Source organism: Trachurus trachurus (genome assembly GCF_905171665.1).
Source record: "Trachurus trachurus genome assembly, chromosome: 12".
In the NCBI taxonomy this organism is placed as follows: Eukaryota; Metazoa; Chordata; class Actinopteri; order Carangiformes; family Carangidae; genus Trachurus; species Trachurus trachurus.
The window spans coordinates 2,152,243-2,179,267 of NC_139908.1; the positions used below are offsets into that span (position 1 = coordinate 2,152,243).

The 27,025-nt window shown below is 42.5% G+C and overlaps 1 protein-coding gene across 2 annotated transcripts in view; it reads right to left on the reverse strand.

The window, feature by feature from the left end:
• grk3 (G protein-coupled receptor kinase 3) overlaps window positions 1–27,025 on the reverse strand; it is an 83,713-nt gene that overhangs the window by 44,160 nt on the left and 12,528 nt on the right. For both annotated transcript variants that reach the window (XM_083983622.1, XM_083983621.1), the window contains exon 2: window positions 13,684–13,760. In XM_083983622.1, the coding sequence (XP_083839748.1) occupies window positions 13,684–13,760 (77 nt within the window). The remainder of the gene's footprint in view (window positions 1–13,683; window positions 13,761–27,025) is intronic.

Here is a 27,025-nt window from a genome sequence, read left to right on the forward strand (position 1 = left end):
CTGCAGGCCGCCGCCACCACCGCCACGTCACACACACACCACCATCAGCTACACACACACACACACACACACAGAGACACACACACACACCTCTGGGTTCACATTTATAACTCATATCCACTGTTACTGTAAAACTGTAATCCAGTATAATTACCAGTTACCTGTTAAAGAAAAGTAATCAGTAACAACTAGTATCACAAAATGGATTACTTTTAGTTACTTTAGGATTACTTCAATACCAAACATGCAAAATTAAAACCATAAAGCATCAGTCCATCCACGTAGATTAGATCGCTCCAAACAGGAAGTCAAACGCACAGAGCAGCCGGTTAATTTCAAAATGAAACACTCACTGGATAAACTCACTGATTGATAAACAGAAAGTAAAAAAAAATAAATCAAATATACTGGTAATGTGATTACATTTTCATTTTAATCTTTTAAATTTGACCTTTTCTGTTCTGTCCTAATTATGTAAATGGTTTATGATTTGATCTGAAGACTGTTTGTGATCAACGATGTTGCAAATGAGGAAAAAAAAAACCTCAGTGTCCTTTTCCAGAATAAATAAAGGTTTGAATGAATGGATTACAGTTACCTTTGTTTGTTTTGTATCCTGATTACATAACACCGTTACATGTAATCTGTTACTCACGTACGTATCAGATATTAAACTGTGTGTAAGTCAATGAGACGACCTGGATCAATAAACACGTTCATAATCAATGAGAAAGTTCATGGTTAGCAACAGTGAACTAACACACACACACACACACTGAACCGACCCAAACCGACGTCCACTTTACCCACAATGCAACTCAATCAACTGTTTTCTCTCCGCACCATCAGACTGAACCTGAACGCATCATCACACTCACTAACTAAATATTGAACTAGTTTTTACTTCAAAACTTCTACAACAACGACGACAACAACAAAGTTCATTAAGCAGCTGCTCATTCAGTCACCTCGTTACCGCAGCAACAACTTATGCCTAAAACTTATTCTTTATTATCATCATCACTTAAAGCAGAAGTAAGCGGAATATTTGTGTTAATCTAAGTCTTAAATAGTTGTATCTTCCGACAGCAATCACTTCTATAGAGTGTTTGGTCTGAAACACGGGTCTGTCAGTCACTCTGCTCTGCTCTGAGCCCAGGAGAAAACTTTCCTTGTATCCTACAACCTTTATCCAATGAGGAGAGAGAACGGCATAAAGGGGCGGTCCTCTCTGTGTGTGCAGCCAAGGGATGCGCGTGAATGTGGTGACGTAGGGACGAGGTCCAATAGATCCATGACGAGGGCGGGGGCTGCTAACTCCATCTGCTGACAAGACGTTATGGTGCGTTCAAGGCAACTCGTAACTCGTGTTTTTCCGACCTGTGAAGTGGTACCAGTTCGATCTGGTACGAGTTCACGGGTCAGAAGTTACGAGTGGCCGTTATAGTGACTTTCACAGGTAAAACAGGTCGGAGAAACACGAGTGGGTTGCCTGGAACGCTACAAAGTCGTAAGTTGTGACCTGAAGCTGTAATTTACGGTTTCAAAAGCCTGCCTGGAACGCAGCATTAGCCAAAACGACCGGATCGCTTACTTCTGCTTTAAGAACGCAGCCATTTTGCCTGAACCAGGTCAGAACCAGGCTGTGACATCACTGAGCCCAGAGGGAGAACACATTATTATTCATCCACTACTGTATTTTAATATTTACCTGCTCCACTCTTAATCTGAAAAATATGTCTTTTGTGCAGGAAAGATGTTGAATAATAAAGTTTATAACTGTCATTATTATTATTATTAGGGCTGCAACTAACGATTATTTTCATTATCGATTAATCTGTCGATTATTTAAACAATTAATCGATTAGTTGTTTGGCCAATAAAATGTCTAAAAATATCAATCAGTGTTTCTCAAACCACCAGACGACATCGTCCTCAAATGTCTTGTTTTGTCCACAAACCAAAGAGAGACTCAGTTTATTGTCATAAAGGAACAAAGAAACCAGAAATATTCACATTGAAGAAGCTGCAATCAGAGAATTGTTTCCTCTCTCCTCCTCTCATCACCTACTTTATTCTATTTCATTTCAAGGAGGAGAAGAGGAGAAAGGGAGGAGAAGAGGAGAGGAGGAGCAGGAGGAGAGGAGGAGGAGAAAAAGAGGAGAGGAGGAGGAGGAGAAGAGGAGGAGGAGGAAAAGGAGTAGCGGAGGAGATAAGGAGGAGAAGGAGGAGAGGAGGAGAGGAGGAGAAGAGGAAGAGGAGGAGAAGGAGGAGGAGAGGAGGAGAAGAAGGAGAAGAGAAGGAGGAGAGGAGGAGAAGAAGGAGGAGAAGAGGAGGAGAGGAGGAGGAGAAGAAGAGGAAGAGGAGAAGAGGAGGAGAAGGAGGAGGAGAGGAGGAGAGGAGGAGGAGAAGAAGAGGAAGAGGAGAAGAGGAGGAGAGGAGGAGAAGGAGGAGAAGGAGGAGAAGGAGGAGAAGAGGAGAAGAAGGAGGAGAAGGAGGAGAGGAGGAGAAAGATGAATGTGAAATCCTTTAGAGCAAAGAGCTGCGTCTTTGAGCGCCTCCGTGTCGTTGACTGGACTTTTTTTCTATTATTATCAGAATAGTTGAGGATTAATTTAATAATCGATTATTATTTGAATAATCGATTGATTGTTGCAGCTCTAACTATTATTATTCTTATTCTAATGATTGATACTGACTCTGAGCTTCAGCTGCAGTTTGTTTTTAATGATGGGATGTGAGGATGGTGTGAATCATGACGGATGAATAAAAGAGGACAGACGTGAGTCGGACCGCGGGCGTGGACAGTCTGTTGACATACACATCCTGGCCTCTAGGAAAAACACACGGCATTCTGGGAAAAAAACACACAGAAACAGACAGAGAGAGAGAGAGAAAAGAGGAGAATAAAGAGACAGATGGAGAGATAGAGAGATAGAGAGCTGGTCTGTGTTTCCTCTCTCCTCCTCTCATCACCTACTTCATTCTATTTCATTTCTTCCTTTAATCAATTTCATTTCTCCCTCGTCGACGGCAACAACAAAAAAATATATAAAGGGAGAGAGAAAGAAAAGAAAGAAAAGAAAGAAAGAAAGGAAGGGAGTAATAAAAAAAAATGCAGCAGTTCAGGGCCGGGTTCCCATGGCAACCGCAGTTGCTAGGCAACGCACGACTCTCCATCATCCATTCCAGAAGTCTGACAGATGGAGAGGGAGAGAATGCCAAGGAAAAGAGTGAGAGAAGGACGGGTAGACAGAGAGAAAAGAGAGGGAGGGGGGGGGGTTAGGAACGGATGAAGGAGAGGAGAAGAGGAGAAGGAGAAGAGGAGGAGAGGAGGAGAAGGAGGAGAGGTGGAGAAGGAGAAGAGGAGGAGGAGATGGAGGAGAGGAGGGGAAGAGGAGGAGAGGAGGAGGAGAAAGAGGAGAGGAGGAAGAGAGGAAGAGAGGAGGAGGAGAGGAGGAGAAGAGGAAGAGAAGGAGGAAGAGGAGAGGAGGAGGAGAATGAGAGGAGGAAGAGGAGAAGAAGGAGGAGAGGAGGAGAAGAGGAGAAGAGGAAGAGGAGAGGAGGAGGAGAAGAGGAAGAGGAGAGGAGGAGAAGAGGAGAGAAGGAGGAGAAGAGGAGGAGAATGAGAGGAGGAAGAGGAGGAGAAGGAGGAGGAGGAGGAGAAGGAGGAGAGGAGGAGAAGAGGAGGAGAGGAGGAAAGGAGGAGGAGAGGAAGAGAAGAAGGAGGAGAGGACAGGAGAGGAGGAGGAGAGGAGGAGGAAAAGGAGGGGCGGAGGAGAGGAGGAGGAGAGGAAGGAGAGGAGGAGGGGCGGAGGAGAGGAGGAGGAGAGGAGAAGAAGAGGAGGAGAGGAGGAGGAGAAGGAGGAGAAGAGGAGGAGCAGAGGAGGAAAAGGAGGAGAGGAAGGAGAGGAGGAGGGGCGGAGGAGAGGAGGAGGAGAGGAGGAGAAGGAGGAGAGGAGAAGAGGATGAGAAGGAGGAGAGGAAGAGAAGAGGAGGAGAGGAGGAGGAGAAGGTGGAGGAGAAGGAGGAGAGGAGGGGGAGGAGGAGAAGGAGAAGAGGAGGAGAAGGAGGAGAGGAGGAGAAGAGGAGTGGATGATGCAATAATCCAGTAGAAAGCTTCTCTCTCCAGCTTCGTCATGTTTTATTCTTTATTCTACGACCTCTCGTTTCATTATCAGGTTTCATTCATGGTTTCTGATCACTGATAGATGATCAATATGATTCGTCCTGATCAATAACTCTTCAATCATCAATTATCTTCGTTCCACGCTTCAGTCAATAATAAACTAATTATAAAAACACACACAGAGGGAGAATCTGGATGATTCAGAGGAGCAGATGAAGGTGAGTCACCGTGAAACATTAACCATCAATACCACAGCTGTCAATCAATCAATCAATCAATCAATCAATCAATCAATCAATCAATCAATCAATCAATCAATCAATCAATCAATCAATAACGGTCTAGAACCAGAACCAGAGTTGTGAATTCCTTTGGAGCAAGAAGCTGCATCTTTGAGCGCCTCCGTGTCGTTTACTGGAGAGCTGCACCTGAATGCATCACGACGACGCCTCAGGTTCTGATCAACAGGTTTGATTATTGATTATCTATCGACCAGAGCGGCATCTGAGAATGACTGATGCATCCTGGGTAATTTAGGGGCAGCGCCCGGCATCCCTCCATTGAAAAGTTCAGCCTAACTGTCTTAACAAACTAACTAACACAAAGTTGTGTATTAACAGGCTGTTTACAGACAACACTGAGCCAAAACCTCCCGGTGATTCCACCAGATACGTGTAGATGTCTGGGTCAGACATTTCCTGCCACTGTGTGGAGTCATTGATCACTGTGGGAGGCTAAAGGAGCATACCGCTAGATTCATTCATTGTAATTTTTCAAGATAGCGTGAACGGTGGGTTTCAAAGAGGGTGTCAAAATAATTATGAGACATAGTGCTACAAAAGAAACAAAAAATAAAACATTCAAATTGATTGTTAGTTAGTCTACGCTCCATCAAAACACAAAAAGCCACTGAGTGCAATGTAAAAATGCAGAATGCTGCCTCTAAATTACCCAGGATGCATCAGTCATTCTCAGATGCAACAGGACGCTGGAGTTTACGGACGGAGGAGCAGAGACAGTGAAGGGCACACGGCCTTGATGATGTGTTTCCTGTTCAAACTCGTCCTGTTGCCACGACGCACGACCACAATATCACACCACGGAAAATAAAGAAATAATAATAAAACATCGAGTCTGAAGCTTCGACGCAGTGGTGTCCTCCGACCGCTGTTGTCATGACATCAACAGGAGGAGGAGGGGGGGGGGGGGGGGAGAGAAAAGAAAGAGGAGGAAGAGGAGGAGGAGGAGGAACAGGAGGAGGGGGGGAGGAGGAAGAAAAGAAAGAGGAGCAGGAGGAAGATGAGGAGAAAGAGGAGGAGGAGAAGGAAGAAGAGGAGGAGGAGGGGGAGGGAGGAAGAAAAGAAAGAGGAGAAGGAGGAGGAGAAGGAGGAAGAAGATGAGGAGGAGGAAGATGAAGAGAAAGAGGAGAAGGAGAAGGAGGAGGAGGAAGAGAAAGAGGAGAAGGAGGAGGAGGAGGAGGAGGAGGAGGAGGAGGAAGGGAGGAGGAAGATGAAGAGAAAGAGGAGGAGAAGGAGAAGGAGAAGGAAGAAGAGGATGAGGAGGAGGAAGATGAAGAGAAAGAGGAGAAGGAGGAGGAGGAGGAGGAAGATGAAGATAAAGAGGAGAAGGAGGAGGAGGAGGAGGAAGATGAAGAGAAAGAGGAGAAGGAAGAAGAGGAGGAGGAAGATGAAGATGAAGAGGAGAAGGAGGAGCAGGAGGAGCAGGAGGAGGAGGAGGAGGAGGAACATGAAGAGAAGGAGGAGAAGGAGGAAGAGGAGGAGGAAGAAAAGAAAGAGGAGGAGGAGGAAGATGAAGAAAAGAAAGAGGAGAAGGATGAGGAGGACGAGGAGGAAGAAGAAGATGTAAGAGAAAGAGGAGGAAGATGAAGATAAAGAGGAGGAGGAAGAAGAGGAGGAGGAAGATGAAGAGAAGGAGGAGAAGGAGGAAGAGGAGGAGGAAGAAAAGAAAGAGGAGGAGGAGGAAGATGAAGATAAAGAGGAGGAGGAGGAGGAGGAGGAACATGAAGAGAAGGAGGAGAAGGAGGAAGAGGAGGAGGAAGAAAAGAAAGAGGAGAAGGAGGAAGAGGAAGAAAAGAAAGAGGAGAAGGATGAGGAGGACGAGGAGGAAGAAGAAGATGTAAGAGAAAGAGGAGGAAGATGAAGATAAAGAGGAGGAGGAAGAAGAGGAGGAGGAAGATGAAGAGAAGGAGGAAGAGGAGGAGGAAGAAAAGAAAGAGGAGGAGGAGGAAGATGAAGATAAAGAGGAGGAGGAGGAGGAGGAAGGTCAGGGTCCTGTGCCATTATGAGATTCAACACATCATCAGCCCAAGTCAACATATTTATGCACTTTCGCCGCATAAATCACCGATTTCTGTGCAAAATGCGTGAAACGTGCAGAGCTGGCATCATTTCATAATCTCTGCATTGTTGTTGCAGAAAAGTCACATATATATCTTGAAGTATATAATATCTTCGCAGAGAGTTGAAAAATGTTGCATTTACTTCACACAAGAGCAGCCATTTTCCTCCTGTTGCCTTGGCAACGTTACGAAGTGACGTCATCGGAGTTGATGCAACTTTACAGATGGAAGATGAACGTCTTTGTTCCCAGTTGGTTAAAGCAGAAGTTTCAAAAACCTTACAGTAAGTATACAGTATGTAAATTTACGTAACAGTCAGAGATTTTGGAAGCTCTTATTTCAACAGAAGGTCTGTTTTGTGTAGCTATCTGTGTAAAACAGGAAGCACACTTTTTATTTTATTGTTTAATGTATTAGTTTTGACAGAAGTTGTAGCGTTTTGTTTTCTTGTTGTAAAGCTACAGAACTGGTTTGACTCATCAACGTTTTGTAAGTTTGAGCCGAGTGTTTATTAAAGTCTGAAATAAAACAAGATGAGAACTTAGTATCAGTTAGTTTGCTGCTTCTCATAGGAAGTCATTAGAAACCACTCTTTACAGTAGCAGTCTTGTGACAACAGAGTGTTGGGGGAAGCACTTTTTCTCTACTTATTCATCACTTTTTCTTTTCTTATTTTGCAAGTTCCTGCAATTTCATCACATAAAATTACATAAATATCCTGCAGATTCCTTTTTTTAAGAAAACGTGCTACATAATCAAGGATTTCTGCCACAACAATCACAAAAACTCTAAACAGCTGTAATGGACGGTCAGTGAATCCTGAGTCTCAGCTCTGCTCCGCTTTTACAAACCAGCTGAGTCTATGACATCATCACGTTTCATCACATCTGGAGGTCAGAGGTCAGAGGTCAGGTGTGTGAGGTCAGAGGTCAAACTGAGTTGAAGTGTTTCCTGTTCAGCTGCCGACACGTGTTCAACCTCCTGTTGTCCCGTTAACCAGCCGGACAGTGAACGCACCACGAGCCACTGCAGCAGAAACACAACTCTCTACGGAGGCCTGGCGGGGCCAAACCAGGACACGTGTGTGTGTGTGTGTGTGTGTGTGTGTGTGTGTGTGTGTGTGTGTGTGTGTGTGTGTGTGTGTGTGTGTGTGTGTGTGTGTGTGTGTGTGTGTGTGTTATTGGTGTAAAAATGAAATGAAAGTGCAATAATCTCATTTCCATCCTGGTCTCCACAGACTCACTCGTTCTGAGACGTGTTGAATTAAAAAAAAAACACATTTAATTTTCACTGGTCGATGTTCAACACGGTTTTTATAAACGCTCTGATGACGTCATCACAATCTAAGTATTAAAAACTGAAGTGAAATAATCTGAAAACAGACTTTACAACTTTTATTTGCTGTTTTTTGTTGTTTTTCTTCCTTTTATGCTCTCTACATATTTATGTCTATTTTCTTTGCTGACTACTTGTGTATTACTATTCTCTGTTTGTTTATTACAGTTATTCACTGGCGGGGAAATCTATGAGGCTGTAACACGACACGACCTCATCAAGCTGCAGAATGATGAATAACATTTGGTTCTAAGAAATAAAACTGATGACAACTTCAGTTTCTCTAATGAGACGAGTTCTACTGCTGCTGTTTAGAAACTCATCATTTAGAATTTAATTCCTTTCAGGAGCCGATGTGTTGGTTTATAATGAGTTTCTGTAACTTGAACTATAGTGAGACGTTGGGGAGGGACGGAGGTTTCTGCCTTTTATCTACAGTAACTATTAGAGTCATGGTTGGTGTTTATGTCATTTCCTTGTGGACATGTTGTAACGTTGACGATCAATAAAACATATTGTAAAAGCTTTTATATCATTATAATATAATATAATATAATAAAACATGCAGCTCCACTCAGCCTGCTGGTGACGTTCACAGTCACAAACTGTTACTGAGAGTTTCAGAAACAGACTGTGACAAATTTAACGTCTGTTTGAACAAACTTTATCAGTTCTGTGTCGGTTTCACACTTTCACACTGTTGTCGGAGCAACGGAAACAAACAAACAAAAAAAAAATCTTTTACTGTGAAGTAAAATACTGTGTGTGTGTGTGTGTGTGTGTGTGTGTGTGTGTGTGTGTGTGTGTGTGTGTGGGGAACAAGACGCCAATACGACACAACAATATTATGAATATGCAAATTATGCAAATTCATAATATGGTTCTGTGATGTCATGTCAAGTGTCCGAGGTTCAAGTCTACGTCGACTTTTTAGAGAAAAACTGCAGAATTTTAAAGTTGCTCAGTGTTTTTGAAACTGCTGCTGGTTTAATTATGATATTTATGACAGTTAGTTGTGAATTTATTTCGTATTAGTTCATTTATTTCTCAGCCTTAGTTGCATTTATATGTTTTAAATCAATGAATTTCCTTTCGGGATTAATAAAGTAAATCTATCTATCTATCTATCAGGGATGGGACTTTTTGTCGACAAATCGACAAAAAATCGACACATGCTCCCCTCGACAAAAAAAATGGAGTGTCGAATTGTCGAGGGGGGCGGGGCTTGTGGGATTTCCATGTGTAAATTGCATTTTGTCTTTCAATATTTCCTATTCAAATAAACAGCAGAAAGTGCCACTTTTCCCCTAATGAAATAAGATATTTTAAATAAAACAAATCCACTTTTTCTAAATGGGATAGCTACTTGAGTTGACCCTCATTCTGCTTCACATGTGACGGGAGCGTGCGTGCATGCTGACAGGCGACAGAGTCAAGAGATCAGCTGTCTGGGCTCGCTGCAGTCTCAGGTGATGGTGCTATTGATGACGAGTCCGCCTCCGCAAAAAGGGCAAAACCATCGGCAAAACAGGTGGATGCCATGGTTGCATTCTCCGTAGAGGACGCGGACATGCACGGAAGAAAAAATAAAAATAAAAAAGAAACCGAATGCGTGCTGCCTAGTCCGCTCGTGCCGACAGCGGCGTTAATAAACCACAACAAAAGCACGTGTAGTACCCCCGCATATCTGCTGCTGCTGCTGTTTAAAAAAAAAAAAAGGGCCGACAAATCGACAAAAAGTCGACACATGGGCCTCGACAATCGACAATCCAAATCCTGTGTCGTTCCCATCCCTACTATCTATCTATCTATCTATCTATCTATCTATATTCTGTTCAACTTTAAAATAAAAAGCCACTGTTTTGGGACAAAGTTTCTATATTTTCCATCTTTAAGCACCGGTTTTGTCACCGGTCTCTGATAAAACCTAAACCATATCCAACCATCCCTATTAGAAGTCTGTGCTCTGACAAACCGATCGCCACGGCAACGCTGACTTCCTGTCTGTCTGTGAGTCCATGTTGTTGTTTAACAAAACTATCAGCAGCTGATTTTTCTTTTATCAATGAAACTTGTTGTTGGAGTGAAACAGAAACAGTGGGAGTCACGGCTTCATACCGGCGTCTGGCACGTGCACACACACACACACACACACACACACACACACACACACACACACACACGCAGGCGGAGGCTGAGGTGAGGCCGGTGAGAGACGGAGACAGAGTCAGAGGAGCTGGAGACAAAGAGAATTAACTGTGTGAATCCTCAGAGGGACGGAGCAGAGCGGTAAGTAAACGGAGCCGGGGCCCGAGGGGCCGCGAGGCGTTCAGGTCCCCTGGTACGACACAGCGCCGGCGCCCAGGATAGAAACACTCAGCTGAGCTCACACACGCTGCTAAAGCAACCGACCAATCACAGCAGAGCAGCAGGAAGCAAAGACACCAGAGAAGTTGAGAGCTTCAGAGTTTCCTAAAGAGACGATCTCAGACCAGAGTCACTGAACAAGTTGTTGTGAGACTTCTGCTCCAACACGGACACATTTAGCCCCTAAAATCTGAGACAGTGCACGTTGATTTTCCTTCTACTTGTGCAGGTGAAACCAGTAAATCGAGGAATGCATTTCTCTCCTATTCTCCTCTCTCTGATGATAACTAGCTCATCAACAAGAAGCAGCGTGGACTTTTCAACCAATAAGAAGTGTTTAGGGGCGGGACACAGATAGAGACAGAGGCGTGTCAGGACAGGCTGATTGAACAGTAACGCTTTAAATTGTGACTGATTGTGATTTAAGAAGATAAAACGTTCACTTAGGGTGCTTTCACACTGTCCTTGTTTTGTCCGCTTTAAACGGACCAGAGTTGGTTTCCTCAGATAGTCGCTTCATTTGGGCAGCTGTGAAAGCTCATACGACCTCTGGTGCGGATCAAACAAACGAACTCTGGTCTGCTTGAAAACGGGGTCTCGGTTCGTTTGCAAGTGAACCCTGGTTTGGTTCGTATGCGGTGTGAAAGCTCACCGGACCAAACACAGGACCAAATGTACGTGGTGCATGACGTAGTGACGCAGCAACACCAACAACTCCACATCTCTCATCAGTCTCCGTCTTTTCCTCTGGTGCTGTTTCTCTGTCATCAGTGCAGTTGTAAGAGTGAAATACACTCTGCCTCGCTGTCTCGCTGCCTACATGCTGGTCGTACTGCACGGCTTGCTGAGGCATGTACAATTGATAAAAAAATAAAAAAAGAAACAACATCCCAAAAACATCCAACTTCACATGCTGCTCCATGTTTACTGCTACCCAGCAGGTCTGCCAGTCGGGAGTGATTTCCTCTCCTACTCGGTCCGATCTACGAGCGGCCGTTTCAACCGCTGTGACGTCGACTGTTGACGCCCAAGTTTGGTGCAGTTCAGAAATTGCAGTGTGAGTCTGCTTGGTTAGGTGTGAAAGCGACATAAGATGATCAACAACAGCAACAACAACACAACAGTGCTCCTCCTCCTCCTCAGCAGCAGCAGCAGCAGGATGCAGAGACAGTGAAGTTGTTGAGTTGTTGAACGTTCTCTCTGCAGCCGTCACTCGGTCTCTGTCAATATTTGAGACGCTGCTGATAAAACAAGTTTCAGAGAAACTGGACACGTCACAGGAGGAAGCTCATCAGGATACACACACACACACACACACACAGGACACACACACACACACACACACACAGGACACACACACACACACACACACACACACACACACACACACTCTGACCTGTCGCTCAGAGACACAAACACCTGTAAGAGTCTTCATCAGTGGACCAGAGTCACTGCAGAAACTCTTAAAGCCTCAGAAGAACGTCCATGTTCTGTCAGAATGAAGAAGACTACATTTCCCATGAGCTCTAGCGCCTGTTGTGGTAAAAACACTCATCTGGCTCCAGACCAGCTGTTTGTCAGCAGTTTTAGGGAACTGACTTTGTGAATGTGTTTAAAATCCGTGAGTCAGTGCAAGTTAATGTTTCATCTGCTCGTGCAGGTGAAACCAGTCAATTTGCTTTTTTTATGAATGAAATGAAAATGTGAATATTTGCCGTGCGAGACGATTTACAGTATAATGCACCCCTACATTTTCTGCTTGCACTCCTAACATTTTAAGTCAGGGAACACTCTGCTGCTAGTAAAAGAAGTTAGTCTGATCTGAGCGCTGCGCTGCCTCGGCCGAGAAGCTTCTCACTCTTTCTCTCTCCGTCTCGGTCTTCTGTCAAACTGCTGCTGGTCTCTGTCTCTGTAGTCGTTGTAGTAAATCTCTCTGTCTTTAGAGGAAACGCCGGTGAGTCGACCACTAAATAATAATATCAAAATAACTATAAAGACAAAACCATATATTTATCTAAAATGGACCATTAACAAGTGGTAACGCAGCTTCATCCACATTAACACTTCCCGTCGGCTGCCAGGCTTGTTAACAGCTCTGGCCCCCCTTTTCCTCTCCCCCTCCCCCTAAGCAATAACTAAATTTCAATGAACACAAACTGCACCTGCACTTTATAATTTAAACTGTCCATTGCATTTGTTATGTTTTCACTGTCCTGTCCCGTACGTATTTATTTATGTGAAAAGAAATGAACACACACACATCACCAAAGAACGTTCCAATTATGTCTAAACATAAAATGGCAAATAAATGAATCTTGAATCTTGAATCTTGAATTAATATGAGACTCTTTTAGAACCAAAAGCAAACTTCACCTCTACTCTGCTACAGGCTGCTCTGTAGGAGTTTAAATACATTTCCAAAGAAATTTACCCAAGACTGCTGACAAAACAGTTGGTCTGCGTCTTTATGACAACACACGCTAGAGCTCATGGGAAATGCAGTCTTCATTCTGACAGAACATGAAAGTTCCTCTGAGGCTTTAATACAAAATCAACTTCATTTTTGAAGTTTAGGAATCAATTCAGAATCGTAGAGGATAAGAATCATGATTCTCACATGAATCCATCTTTCCCCCACCGCTATAATAAACCTCCTAAAGAGTCTCAACCCGCTGGACAGCGCCAACGTCAACACGGTCGTTACATCCCATAGTTTAACACCACGTCTCTGATCTCCTGCAGTGTTGAAGCTGCTGCAACGATCCCAGAGGAGAATCAGAGAGCATCATGGGAGTTGGAGTTCCTTCAGTAAGGTCACATCAGACTCCAAATCAACACAGAGAATCAAACAGCTTCATCTCAGTCTGACGCCCCAAAAAACAGCTGATCACAACCAACCGAGGTCTGTGAACGCATCGTACACGTGTGGTTCATGAGTCGTTCAGAGCAAACAGGAAGCCACAGCTCTGACACACACACACACACACACACAGGTGAAATAACAGACCATAACGTCTCTTTGTCTTCAGGTTCACACGGAGAAATCATTTTAGAATAGAGCGAATAGAGAATAGAGAGGGTTAGAGCTGCAACAATAATCGATTATTAAATGAATCGTCAACTATTCTGATCATCTAATCATCAGTTTGAGTCGGTTTTTTTTAAAGAAAAAAAGTCCAGATTCTCTGATTGCAGCTTCTTCAATGTGAATATTTCTGGTTTCTTTGTTCCTTTATGACAATAAACTGAGTCTCTCTTTGGTTTGTGGACAAAACAAGACATTTGAGGACGATGTCGCCTGGTGGTTTGAGAAACACTGATTGATATTTTTCAACTATTTATTGCCCAAACAACTAATGGATTAATGGTTTAAATAATGGATAATGATAATAATGGTTAAAGTTGCAGCTCTACGTAGAGACGATGATGCGTTCAGGTTCTGTTGATCATCACAGTTAAATTCATTCTCAGACTCAGATTTTTTGACACTCACCGATTTTCTGGTTGAAGATCTTGTCGAAGGTGAGCTCGTCTCTCTCCTCCAGGTACTTCTGCATCACGCTGCGGATGCTGAGGACACACGGGGGGAGGAGGAGGGGAGGAGGGGGAGGAGGAGGAGGGAGAGGGGGGTAACAGCATTAATACATCATCATCATCATCATCATTAATACAGCTCATTCAGCCACAGGCAACAGTAACTGACTCGGTCCTCTGTGTGTGTGATCCCAACCTCGGTTTGGGACTCTCCCTCCCTGCCACCTGTCCCCAGACAGAGACACGGTGGGGGAGGAGGAGGAGGAGGAGGAGGAGGAGGAGGAGGAGGAGGGAGGAGGAGGAGGAGGAGGGACACAGGGGGAGGCTCAGAGGAACCTGTAGAGATACAAGCTACCCCAGGGAACAGGTGTTAATGAGAACCAGAGCGGGGAGGATGAATCAATTAGCACCGACTCCACGGGATCATTAACACCAGAGGAGGAGGAGGAGGAGGAGGAGAAGAGGAGGAGGAGGAGGAGGAGGAGGAGAGAGGAGGAGGAGGAGGAGGAGGAGGAGAAGAGGAGGAGGAGGAGGAGGAGGAGGAGGAGGAGGAGGGTTAGGGTTAGTTGTTTTGGAGGTAAATTCATGCAAAACCTCTGATGCACGTTGCCTTCAGGGACAGTTTTTCATCAACAGTCTCTGTATTTCCCTCTAAAACAACTCTGTGTGGTAACGTTGTGTTATTATCTCATAGCGTGGTGAATGTGCAGCTCACAACTTGTCCACCAGAGCGTTGTGGAGTTGTTGGATTGTGTATTTGATGAGTTTGATGAGTTTGAAACCAAGAAATCCCATAATGAGCCTCCGTAGCGTAGCTCTGAGCAGCTCACGGCTCTGCTCCGCCGTTCTAAAAATAGCTTGCACCGACAATTATTATGGCAATGGGGCCAATTTGACAAAATGTTGAACTATCCCTTTACTATTAAGATATTGAAACCCTGTGTAAACTATACAACTCAGATGTTTGTGTGTTTGTGTTGTGTCGTTGCTGCAGTGAGTCGACATGTTGACAGGAACAGGAACCTGGAAGTGAAGCACTTCCTGTTGGAGCAGAGCTGAATCATCACAGAGAGAGAGGGGGGGGGGAAGAGACTGAAAGAGAGAGGGAGAGAGAAGAGAAGAGAGAGAGAGAGGGGGAGAAAAGAGGGAGGGAGAAAAGAGAGGGAGAGAGAAAATAAGAGAGAGAGAAAGAAAAGAGGGAGAGAGAAAATAGAGAGGGGGAGATACAGAGACAGAAAGAAAAGAGAGGGAGAGAAATAAAAGAGACTGAGAAAAGAGACCAAGAAAAGAGAGGGGGAAAAGATAGAAAGAGAGAGAAAAGAGAGATAGAAAAGAGAGGGAGAAAAGAGAAAGAAAGAAAGAAAGAAAGAAAGAAAGAAAGAAAGAAAGAAAGAAAGAAAGAAAGAAAGAAAGAAAGAAAGAAAGAAAGAAAGAAAAGAGAGAGAAAGAAAATAGAGAGGGGGAAAGAAAATAGAGAGGGGGAAGACAGATAGAAAGAAAAGAAAAGAGAGGAAAGGAGAAAAGAAAAGAAAGAGAGGAAATAGAGGGGGGCACAGAGAGAAAAAGAAAAGAGAGGGAGATAGAAAAGATAGAGAGAGAGAAAGAAAAGAGAGCAAGAGAGGGAGGGAGAGAGAAAAGAGAGGAAGAGAGAGAAAGAAAAGGGGGGAGAAAAGAAAGGGAGAGAGGAAATAGGGGGGGAGGGAGATACAGAGAGAAAAAGAAAATAGAGGTAGAGAGAGACACTGACCCTGGATCAGCTGGAGCTGCTGTTTACTGGAGAGCTCACGCTTTGTTAGGCTCAAACAAACATGGACGCCCTCACACACACACACACACACAGTAACACACACACACACACACTGTAACACACACACACTGTAACACACACACACAGTAACACACACACACACACACAGTAACACACACACACACACACACACACACACAGCTGTCAGACCTACATAATATTTACGGTGGTGGAACGAGGCCTTGAACGTCTCACCGTCCTCAAACACACACACACACAGACACACACACGCAGCGAGACACAAGGCCGTTGCCGTGACAACGCAGGATGATTGACAGCGTTATATCCACTCTGATCAATCACTGATATCTGTTGGTTATACTATCGATAAAACACATGATCGATCAGGTTATTGATCCACAGTTACACATCTATAACCTGTTTGATTCATTTATATCAATAAAGGATCAGTACGTATGATAATAAAAGGTGTTAATGACGGATTGATAATGTAACGTGTGGTTATAATAATCCAGATGATGGGATGCCGACGTGTCTGAAGCTTCAGCCTCACTGTCTGTCTGTGTTTCCATGGCGATGAGCCAGAGCCTCTCTCCTCCTGCCTCCATCAACACATCAACTTCACTCACAGTCTCATCGCTCACAGCAGCAGGAGGCAACGAGGGGCGACGTGGAAACATTTAAATAATAAAATATGGAAACTAAAACTATTATTAAAATTAAAACTATAAAATAATAAAACATTAAAAATAATAACATTATTTCTCCTCCTGTTGCTTCAGTTCCAGATCTTATTCCTTCTTCTCGGCGGCCATCTTTAATGTGTCATCATCAGTTTTTATCTTTATTCTACAGAGTTGTGTCCTAAAAGTCTGTAAATTAACTATATTAGTTCTGGTTATTGATCATTATTTATTGATTAATCAGCTCATTGATCGTCACCGTTCATCCACTTCAACTCTGAACAGGTGATATTATGGTCTGTTCTGTTGATTTAATCATGTTGGTAGAAAAGTTGTTGTTATGGCTCTGAAGATAATGAGATGTTGACCTGCTTCTGCATGTGTGTGCGTGTGTGTGTGTGTGTGTGTGTTTAGCCCCTCCCCTTACACACATGTGCACACACAGACAGACACACACACAGAGTGCAACAGGAAGTGGTGTGTGTGTGTGTGTGTTGGTCAGACTCAGACAACAGATAATCAGGTCAATAACTGATTAAATATTTAGTTTGTCTCTGATTGTTGGTGTTTCCTTCAGGGGCCAGAGGGTGTGAGTGTGTTTCAGTGTCTGTGTGTGTTTCAGTGTGTGTGTGTCCGTGTGTCTATGTCTGTGTGTGTGTGTGTGTGTTGGGGGATGGTTGTTGTGTTGTTGTGTCTCTGAGTGAGACGTTTTGTTCCTCCAGCGAGATGCTGCTCTACGTCGGTACCTGCTACACACACACACACAGACACACACACACACACACACACACACACACAGACAGACACACACTGCACCTTCCTCCTGGCTGTGTTACATAACTCTGATCCAGCTGTTCAGCCTGAACCAGCTGTTTCACACAGAGGAGAAGCTGCTTCATCACCAACGACGACGATGACGACGACATCATGGTGATGACGATGTCGTCTTCTCTTCTCACAACGATCAATACATCGATCAATTATTCATCAACAGAAGAAATGAAACCAGGTCTGTCACCATTCATCCACTTCATCGACACGTACAACACAACACAACACAACACACCGTCCAGTCGTCGTCTATTACATCATCAACATGACTAGGGCTGTCGCTGTCCCGATTAGCATTTTTTTGATAAATAATGTCAAACAAACGCTGCATATCTCCAAAATCAGGCAGGTTTCCAGGATGCCAAGTTGCCTACTCATTTTAATGTAACAACTGCAGATGAGAACCGGTGTCAAAAAGGAAAAAAGGAAGAAAAAAAAAACAATCGATCACGGACTTCATGATCGATTACCATGGCAACGAACGAAGCTTCGAAGCTTCGATTTTTTTGGGTGATGAATGAATGAATGAATGAATGTTTATTTCGATCACAGGATCAAAATTTCAACAAAACAAATTCAAGGTAGTAACAAATACTATACATCTGGTGGAAAAGGGTTGCAGCTGAAGCAAAGCTTATAGCTGCTGCACCCTCATTTCTCATTTCATTATAAAAAACCATAAGCAGTCTGATCGGAATGGCGCATATACATACACCCCACACACATACATACATATACCTACACAGTACGTCCCCCACCGACCATCCTATATCCACAAACCTTCACAACTCAAAAACAAAACAGGTCGAAATTTCCTTGGTTACATTACACAACCCATATCAATCCTCAACTACTACGCTAAAAAACAGTCAGAATCAAACAAACAAGAAAACTTCATGTTTGTTGCAAAATTAAGTTAATTATTTCCCTTTGTTGCTCTCAACATTTTCACTTCTGTATCATTGTTTTTAAATGGGCAACATTTTTACTATCTTTAATATCTTCTGGTAAGCTGTTCCAAAGTTTCACTCCACAGACAGATATGCACATACTTTTCAATGTGGTACGAGCAGAAGGTTGCTTTAACTTCCCTCTCCCTCTTAGGTTGTACCCTCCCTCTCTTTCTCCAAACATTTTTTGGATTTTTCCTGGAAGTAGATTGTGCTTGGCTTTATACAAAAATTGTGCAGTTTTGCGAGATGGTACCATACCACTGTTATTTTGTTCATTAGTAATCAACCCCCCCCCAAAAAAAGAATCATTTGACTAATTGAAAAAATAGTCGATAGAATAATCAGAAGAAATAACCTTTAGGACGGCTCTGGGGCCTCATTCATCAAAAAGGCTGTAAAAGTGCTACTAAATTTTCACGTACGGCAAAAAGCCAAAAATATTTACACCCTTTTCAGATCTATCGTACACACAACTCTCCGCAACTTCCATTGATAAATCACACCGGACTCAAGAAACAGGCCTCATATCCCGCCCTCTACACGCCCAAACACAACCATATATGGTCAATGCAAAACAGCAGGTGCATATTAAGTAGCCATGTGCACTCTGGAAATGTGTGGAATGACGTCAGTGGAAGACGGTGAAGACAACGGACGGAAGGAGACTCAGAGCGGGGAAAGAAGAGGAATTTCTCTGAAAGCGAGATCACCACCACTACTTCAAAACATCCTAGAGGAAACACGGTGTAATACGCACTTTTCCCGCCAGGTTTTGGCTCGACAGATGAATCCACGGTGATAAATGAGGATGGAACCAAGGACGTCCCGATTATTGATTGTTCTTGGTACGATTATCACGACTATTATGCATAAATTAATTTCACAACGCTTTTAATGTGTCAAATCAAATATAGTTAAAATATACATTACTAAATTATAAACTATTTTAGATATCTATTCAAATATGACCAATTATTAATCCGCCAGGGGAAGTGTCATCGATACCAAATGTTTAAGTTAATTTTTATCTTATCTTTTTTTTTTAATTACAAATGCCACTCTAGCATTTAAATTCCTACCAATTCAATGCTACGTTAGGTCAATGGACCAGTATCTGTGTATTTACCTTTACTTTGGCATCACATCTGCCGACATGGTTCATACATAGTCTTTTTATGGAAAGTGGCGGTATTTAGGAATCTTTGCGATCAATTAATTGTGGTGTTTAATACCACGGTTAATTGTGAAAACAAGTAATTGTGATGGAACCACCTCATACTGGACGTCTCAGTTTGTCAGAGTGTAAATGTTGAACGTGTCTTTGTGTTGTGAAGCTGAAAGCAGCTGCTGCTCAACAACTTAGAATGAAAGTCTCAACTCTGCTGAGCTCTGGCTTTCTAAACCCACACACATGTGATGTGTCTGTCTGCGTGTGTGGGCGTGTGTGTGTCTCTCTGTGTGCGTGTGTGTGTGTCTATGTGCGTGCGTGTGTGTGTGTGTGTGTGTGTTGACAGTGAGAGGTTAAAGTTCAGCCTGTACAAAGGTTCACTCATCACAGTCTGCTCTTTATCTCCGCTTCACATCTTCACCTCCATTTGTAAAGTGACAACAACAGGACGGTGCTTCACCTTCATTAGCTGCTGATCCCTCTCTCTCACACACACACACACACACACTGTGACACACACACACACACACACACACACACACACACACACACACTCACACACACACACACACACACACACTGGGACAACACTGTCACGCTGCAGCAGGTATGCAGATGTGTAAATATTTAACATGTGAACAGGATGTCAGTGACATTTCTCTAGCTGGTCTGTGGGCATGGGATTGGACTGTGATGATAAGGACACACACACACACACTGACACAGACGCACACACACACACACACACACACACACACACACACACACACACACACAGAGGCGATGGGCTGCGTTTCTACCCAACGACAGGAACTGGATCAGCTGATCCTTCACCTGGAGAACCAGTCAGACTTTAAACCTGTTTTTCTGGCTGCTGGTTAGTTGGACTGAGGGTGTGTGTGTGTGTGTGTGTGTGTGTGTGTGTGTGTGTGTGTGTGTGTGTTCGTGTGTGTGTGTGTGTGTGTGTGTGTGTGTGTGTGTGTGTGTGTGTGTTCACGTGTGTGTGTGTGTGTGTGCGTAGCCGCCTACAAAACAAATTGAGCAACGTGGAGTGGTTTCCTCCATCCCAGCGAGACTCAGAACATCAGCAGCTGCTTTTAGTTTCACTTTGTCAGACTGAGTCACAGCTGCTGCTGCTGGTCTCTACTGGTTTCTACTGGTTCTAGTTATCAATCTATCTTATATCTTATTGATCTGTTATTGTTATATGGTTATTATTATGGGGTGTTTGTTTCTTTAACAGCTGGACCTGAGTGACATGTTTAGTTGCTTCATGCTCAACGACAGTAAACTGAACTGAAGTCAACGACGTGAAACTTCCTCTGTCAGATAAATATGAAAAAGAAAAACAGGAAATTTAGTCCACAGCTTCAGCTCTCGATTCAGCTCCTAAAAATAAAATACATCCAGTTTCTACAGGTCCACATCAAAACCAGGACTTTCTGTAAGAACTAAATGAGTCCAGAAACTGAACTTGTTCTCTTTTGGTTTCGGAAAAAAGACAAAAAGTCCCAAAAAAACAAAAAACTGGTGGAAACTCTTGGTTTATTATTCAGGACACAGTTGTAGATCTGGAGGAGATCTGGGTCTGGCTCATTACTGAGACACACTCCTCTGACACGTCTGGGCTCAGATTTATGTGTTTGGTTTTACACTTTTCTGCATCTTGTTACACTTGTGTGTATTTATTATCTCTTTACTGGCCTCAAATGTTTTTTTTTTCAAATTTTTCTCTTTTCTCTCCATGTTTTGTCATATACGACCGGAGCTGAAGCTGCTTCAGTGACGTAACGATGAGACTTTAAAGGTTTTTTGTACAGCTGCATCGCGATAAACTAGAATATCATGGAAAAGTTCAAGTCAAAAAGCCCCAAACAACTACTGAGTTCAAATGGATGGACAAACTATTCAGAAAGACAACAACAACTCTTCATTCAATCTAGGCCATAATCATGACAATTAAAAGAAATTGAATAAATAAAGACGTGAAATGCTTCGTTCTGTGTCTAATGGATCTATATAGAGCCGCAACAATTAATCGATTAATGAAACAATAATAGATTATTACATCAATCATCAACTATTCTGATAATCTAATAATCAGTTTGAGTAGTTTTAAGTCCAAATTCTCTGATTTCAGCTTCTTCAATGTGAATATTTCTGGTTTCTTTGTTCCTTTATGACAATAAACTGAGTCTCTCTTTGGTTTGTGGACAAAACAAGACATTTGAGGACGATGTCGTCTGGTGGTTTGAGAAACACTGATCGATGTTTTTAACATTTTTTAACATTTTATTGACCAAACAACTGATCGATTAATCGTTTAAATAATCGACAGATTAATCGATTCCCTAAATCTATATAATGTGTTAGTTTCACTTTTTGAATTGAACTACTGAGATAAATAAACTTTTCCATGATATTCTAATTTATTGAGCTGCTCCATGTAACACCACGCTGGGTTTTTCACGTCTCTGAACTACAACAACAGCGTGGACGTCGTCTGCTCTGCTCTGAGGTAACGTCAAATCAATCCTGTCCAACTTCCACCAGATTAAACCTGAGCTCTACAGATTCACAGAAATGAGGAAATAAAGAGTTTAACTGAGGAGCGAGAGGCCGAAGCCGAGCGGCGAGGTCACAGGAAGCTGCTGACTCAACGTAACCACGACGACGACGCTGCTGCTGCACGCTGGAAAACCGTGTGGAGATGTTGTGAAGAGGAGGAGGAGGAGGAGGAGGAGGAGGAGGAGGAGCTAGTGTCTTGAGGAGGTCAAACGGAGCCATTAGGCCTTTAGCAGTGAGTCACTGAGCACACACACACACACACACACACACACACAATGAGAGCTACACAACAACAACAAGAGGAGTCAGTGTTAGGTACAGTGTGTGTGAGCTGTGTTTCAGCTCATTAATATTCAGAGGTTTTAAAATCTAACTTGTTGCTTTTTTGTCATTGTCATAGTCGCCTCTTTGTCTTTTTGTGTTGTCTACATCAGTGGTTCTCAACTGGTGGGTCGGGACCCAAAAGTGGGTCGCGGACCCGTTCTGAATGGGTTGCGGACAGCTGGTCAAAAAAGTAAATAATATTTAATGCACATCTGATGTTGGACATGTCTTTTATTTTGAAAAATAACTTATTTTGAAAGGCACGAGACACGTGAACACATGCAGTTGTAATGCTCCTCCTCACTTTCTTATTAATGAGGCCTGAATGCAGTGAATCTGGTTTTGTTTTGTGGGTCTTTATTTTGTGCAATTTGATATTTATTCACTTGTGTGAACATGCTCTGAATGCAGAGATGCATTAGAAGTCAAATATATCGTTTTGTTGGTCTCCATTTTGTGCAGTTTGATATTTTTTTATTCACTTCCGTACATGCAGTTGTCATGGTAACTCCTCAGTTTCATTCATGTGCTCTGAAATGCACTTTGCTCAATAAAGAGCTAAATGAGTTTTTAAAGGCTTAAAAAAAATCTTGGTTTGAATTCTATAAAAGTGGGTGGAGATGTGGAGCCCAGAGTGAGACTAGTTGAAAACCCCTGGTTTACATTATTATGTGTAGTGTGTACTGTTATTGAACTGGTTTTATGTTTATGGGACTTAGCATCTTGTTATAATCCGGCACATTTCCATGTTTTTGTCCATTAATGTCACTGTCCCATTCAAATAAACTAATAAAGTAAAGTTTGGACTCATTCCTGCAGGTTTCAGTCTGAACTGTTGATATTAAATAAATATAACATAAATCTAATCATCCTGTTAAATGAGGCTGATGTGGTTTATGAGGCGTTTACTGACCTGTGTTGGTTCTATTGACTTATTACATAATAACTAGTTTATCTCTGTTGGTTTAAGGAGGCTGCTCTACTGCTTCCTCATTGAAGCACAGCATGCTAACACGCTAACACTGGAGCCAAGGATCAAATAATAACAAACACACACAGACACACAATCTAATGTCCAACTCTGTCAATGCAAATTATTTCTAAATAGATATCTGGAAGATGAGGGATGAAAATAAAATGACTAAACAAATGGGATATTATATGGTGAATAATATATATGTTTTATATATATTTCTATGGATGTAGAAGTTCACTTCTTTCTGCCTCCTTTCATTCAGGAGTTGCATTATTGTTATTTTCTGTTCTTTTCTTTTCTTTTTTTGATGAATGAAACAAATAAACTAAACATATGGATATTTATGTAGTAGATAGATATGTGTGTATAGATATATACATATAAAACCATGATGAGGAGAAAGTGGTGCATACTTTGTCCCACTCCTTTTTCAAACTTGTGCGTATTATGATTTGATGGATACTTATATATTTTTTAATTTTTTTTATTTCAGACATGTTCGTGCGAAATAAAACTCATTCATTCAAATTGAAAATGACTGTTTGTGTTTCTTTCTTCACATTATTTCCCTTTAAAGAGGTGAAGAGTTTCCACTGCAGGAACTGAGGGGTAGTTTTTAAATGGGGGCCGGGGCAGTTAGCACCTTGAAGGAACTTCTTCTGGGGCTAAATGAGTCAATTTGATTGTTGATTTTGGGGTGAAGTATCCCTTTAATTTACAGGCTGCTAATTAGCTACGTGTTAATGTCTAGAAACAACAATTAATTTCATAGTAATGTGTTGAAATACGGTCAAGAAAAAACAATTGATTGTGTAGAAACAGAGCAGAAGTAACGGTCGGCTCAATAAACGGCTTAATTGTTGCCCCTTTTTTTGGCTTGTAGGTTGCCTTTAACATCTGGCCAGGGACAACGGACAAAAACTAGCCTTGTTGGCTAACTCTGGCCCACTTACAGTTTTTTTTTTTAAACTCTGTTGATTAGTGGTGCACTGTCCCTATGAAATAAACTAATAAATGAAATAAATAAATGAAATGGTCAGTTGCAAAGGACTTCTGGCCTGTCCCAAAACATTTAAAAAGCATGAAAAGCATGTGTAATCTTTAGACTTAATGAAAAACATGACATTACTATGAATCTGACGGTTATTTCTAGACATTATAAACTATATAAAACTATAAAAATGTAACCGACAGCCTGTCAGTTAAAGGAACATTTCTCTGTCTTCGTCCCTCGGAGTCGATTTGTTTAAAGAACCATCTGTGCAGGTTTCACTGACGTTCCTTCTGTTTTCTCTCTCTGGGGAACTCGGTCACGTCTCTGCTCGTCCCATCTCTCCCCCCTCCTCCCCCCTCCTCCTCCCCCATCGCCCCCCCAACCCCTCACCCCTCCTCTCATCCCGGCTGCCTCCAGTGTTGCTGTCAAAGTCTCACCTCTCTGCCAGAGGACACGGCCTCGGCCCGCGGAGAATGTGGCAGCAGCACACGATCTGCAAAGTGCCACATTTAACTTTCCCCCCCTCTCCACCTTCAACCAGCACACACACACACACACACACACAGACACACACACACACACACACACACACACACACTAAAAGTTTGCAGTCCGTTTGCACACGGCCTTTTATCCAGTTCTGCTATTTTCAGGAACCGCTCCTCGTCCTCTCTCCTGTCCGACCGACACTTTATTCTCTGATCTTTAAAGGGATACGCCAACATTTTTTTTTTCTGTGTCTTGCCTCACTCCCGAGTCCATGACCAGCAGATAGACACCATCCTTTCCACTGTGCGTGCAGTAACAAGGGAGATAGAGCCGTATCACCCGTAATTAGCTTAGCTCAAACACTGGAAGTGTATGGGTAGTGTTAGCCTGCCTCCTACCCGAGCCGAAATCAGCAGTCAGAAGCTGATTTCATTTTAGCTCTAAACTCTGTAAATATATCACTTTATCCACATTTCAAACATGTTTAGGTGAGAAAGTAGCCGTTTAGATCAGCAGTGTGTCGTTAATTTGTCTAAATACCAGCTGTTTACAATTTTGTTGGGACGAATTCGGCGCTACTCAAGCTAGCCGTTGTGACCAACGCACTTCCAGTTACTTTCACAAAATAAAACACCCGTTGCCCTTTACATACAGAAAACCATGACGATAGAATTTGTGCTTTTACTTTGAAACAGGAAGCTAACCTACCCTCGATGTAGCTAGCTTGAACCAAAATAAAGCGTCTTTGCTTGAACCCTCCGTTTTGACCGATCTCGTCCCGTTAGCGGCATTTGACCGCTCAAGATGCCTTACCGGAGAGTTTTGTCAGCTCTGAGACCAAGATCGGCCCGCCGGTTTCCGTTTAGAGTTGCTGAAGAGTTTCTCTGATGACTTTAGGTGGAGGCAGGCTAACACTACCCATACACTTCCAGCGTTTGAGCTAAGCTAATTACCGGCGATACGGCTCTATCTCCCTTGTTACTGCACACACAGTCGAAAGGATGGTGTCCATCTGCTGGTCATGGACTCAGGAGTGAGGCAAGACAGGAAAAAAAAAAAATGTTGGTGTATCCCTTTAACCATCCCGTCCAAATTACAGTTTTTCTCAGTTGCTAAAACACTAAATCCTACTGTCTCTTTTGGCAAAAACCATCAGCACTTTTCACCTGTTTAGACACAACTTGCCAACACATTTTCATTGTGATGCACCATATATATATATAAGCCAGTTGAGGATGAAGTCCTGTGGCCTGATACGGAGAAATGATGCTGTGGCTGAGTAATGCACTTCTCATTTCTATATTTTTGTACTTTATTTTTACGTATAGGCTTACTGTATACAAGTGCTACATTTAAATGCACAAGATTTCTGTTTATTTTTGTATTGTACAAGTGCTACGTGTAAATGCACAGGATTTTTTTTACTATGTACAAGTGCTATTTTTTGTTTTGCAACATGCATTTAGCCTACAGTGAACAATAAACATGTATTTCTACAGTTTCATGTCCTGAGCATTGTGTTTTGTATTTGTCTATGTAGTGTTTAGTGACTGCTCAGTAGTGTTTTTAGTTTTGATTTGACAACATAGTTCAGTTTTGAGCACAGATTGAACTGTTTTGAGGTGAAAGTTTGGTTTTGCAAGAAGAGTCTGAGGTTTTGTGAATGTAGCTTGAAAATTGGGGGAAAATGGTTTGTGTTCACACAGTTCAGAGAAAAGGAGGGAGAGCAGCTTCCAAGAAATGTGTCTTTGCAATCGAGAAAAACTGTAAGAACTCCTGAAGCGCTGCAGCACGACAACCACACACACACTGAACACACACAGAACACACACAACGCCACCGCTTCGTCCCGTTATGTCGGACCGATATCGCTGCAATAACAATAACGACCTAAAAGCAAATCTTCATATCACTGCTCCCGGTGTGTGTGTGTGTCTGTGTGTGTCTGTCTGTGTCTGTGTGTGTAGCTGCTTTACTCAGCTGCAGCAGTGTAATAATGCTTTTACAAGTCCATTAGCTGAGGCTTTTATCTCTGCGGCTCCTGCAATAAATAATAAAGCTCACGTCCGCACTGAAAAATCTCTTCATTCACCACATCACAACACACACACTGTTGTTGTACACAAACTACACAAACCACACAAACCATGAGGAGGCAGTTATCACCGTGGAGCAGCAGCAACACTTCGGTAGAAAACAGGAATTGGTGTAAATATCGATTTGTCCATCAATTAATTATTCAGATATTTTAAAAACTGTTTCACAAAAACAGCAAAAAACTTGTTAAATTGATTTTTCTTTTCCTCTCACAGAAGCAGTGTGTTATTACAGTGTTAAGGTTTGGTTTATTTATGAACGTGAAACGCAGATTTTGCTGTTGTAACTATTTTATTTTTACATGTTTGTGATGGTGAACTTATTATTGTCCACTGGTTCCACTCGTATGGCAGAATAAAAACAGTAGTGGTGTGTTCTCATCTCATTACAGCCTGTCGTCTTCTTGTCGTCTTAAACTAAATGTATGTATTAGGCTAATACACTATTTCA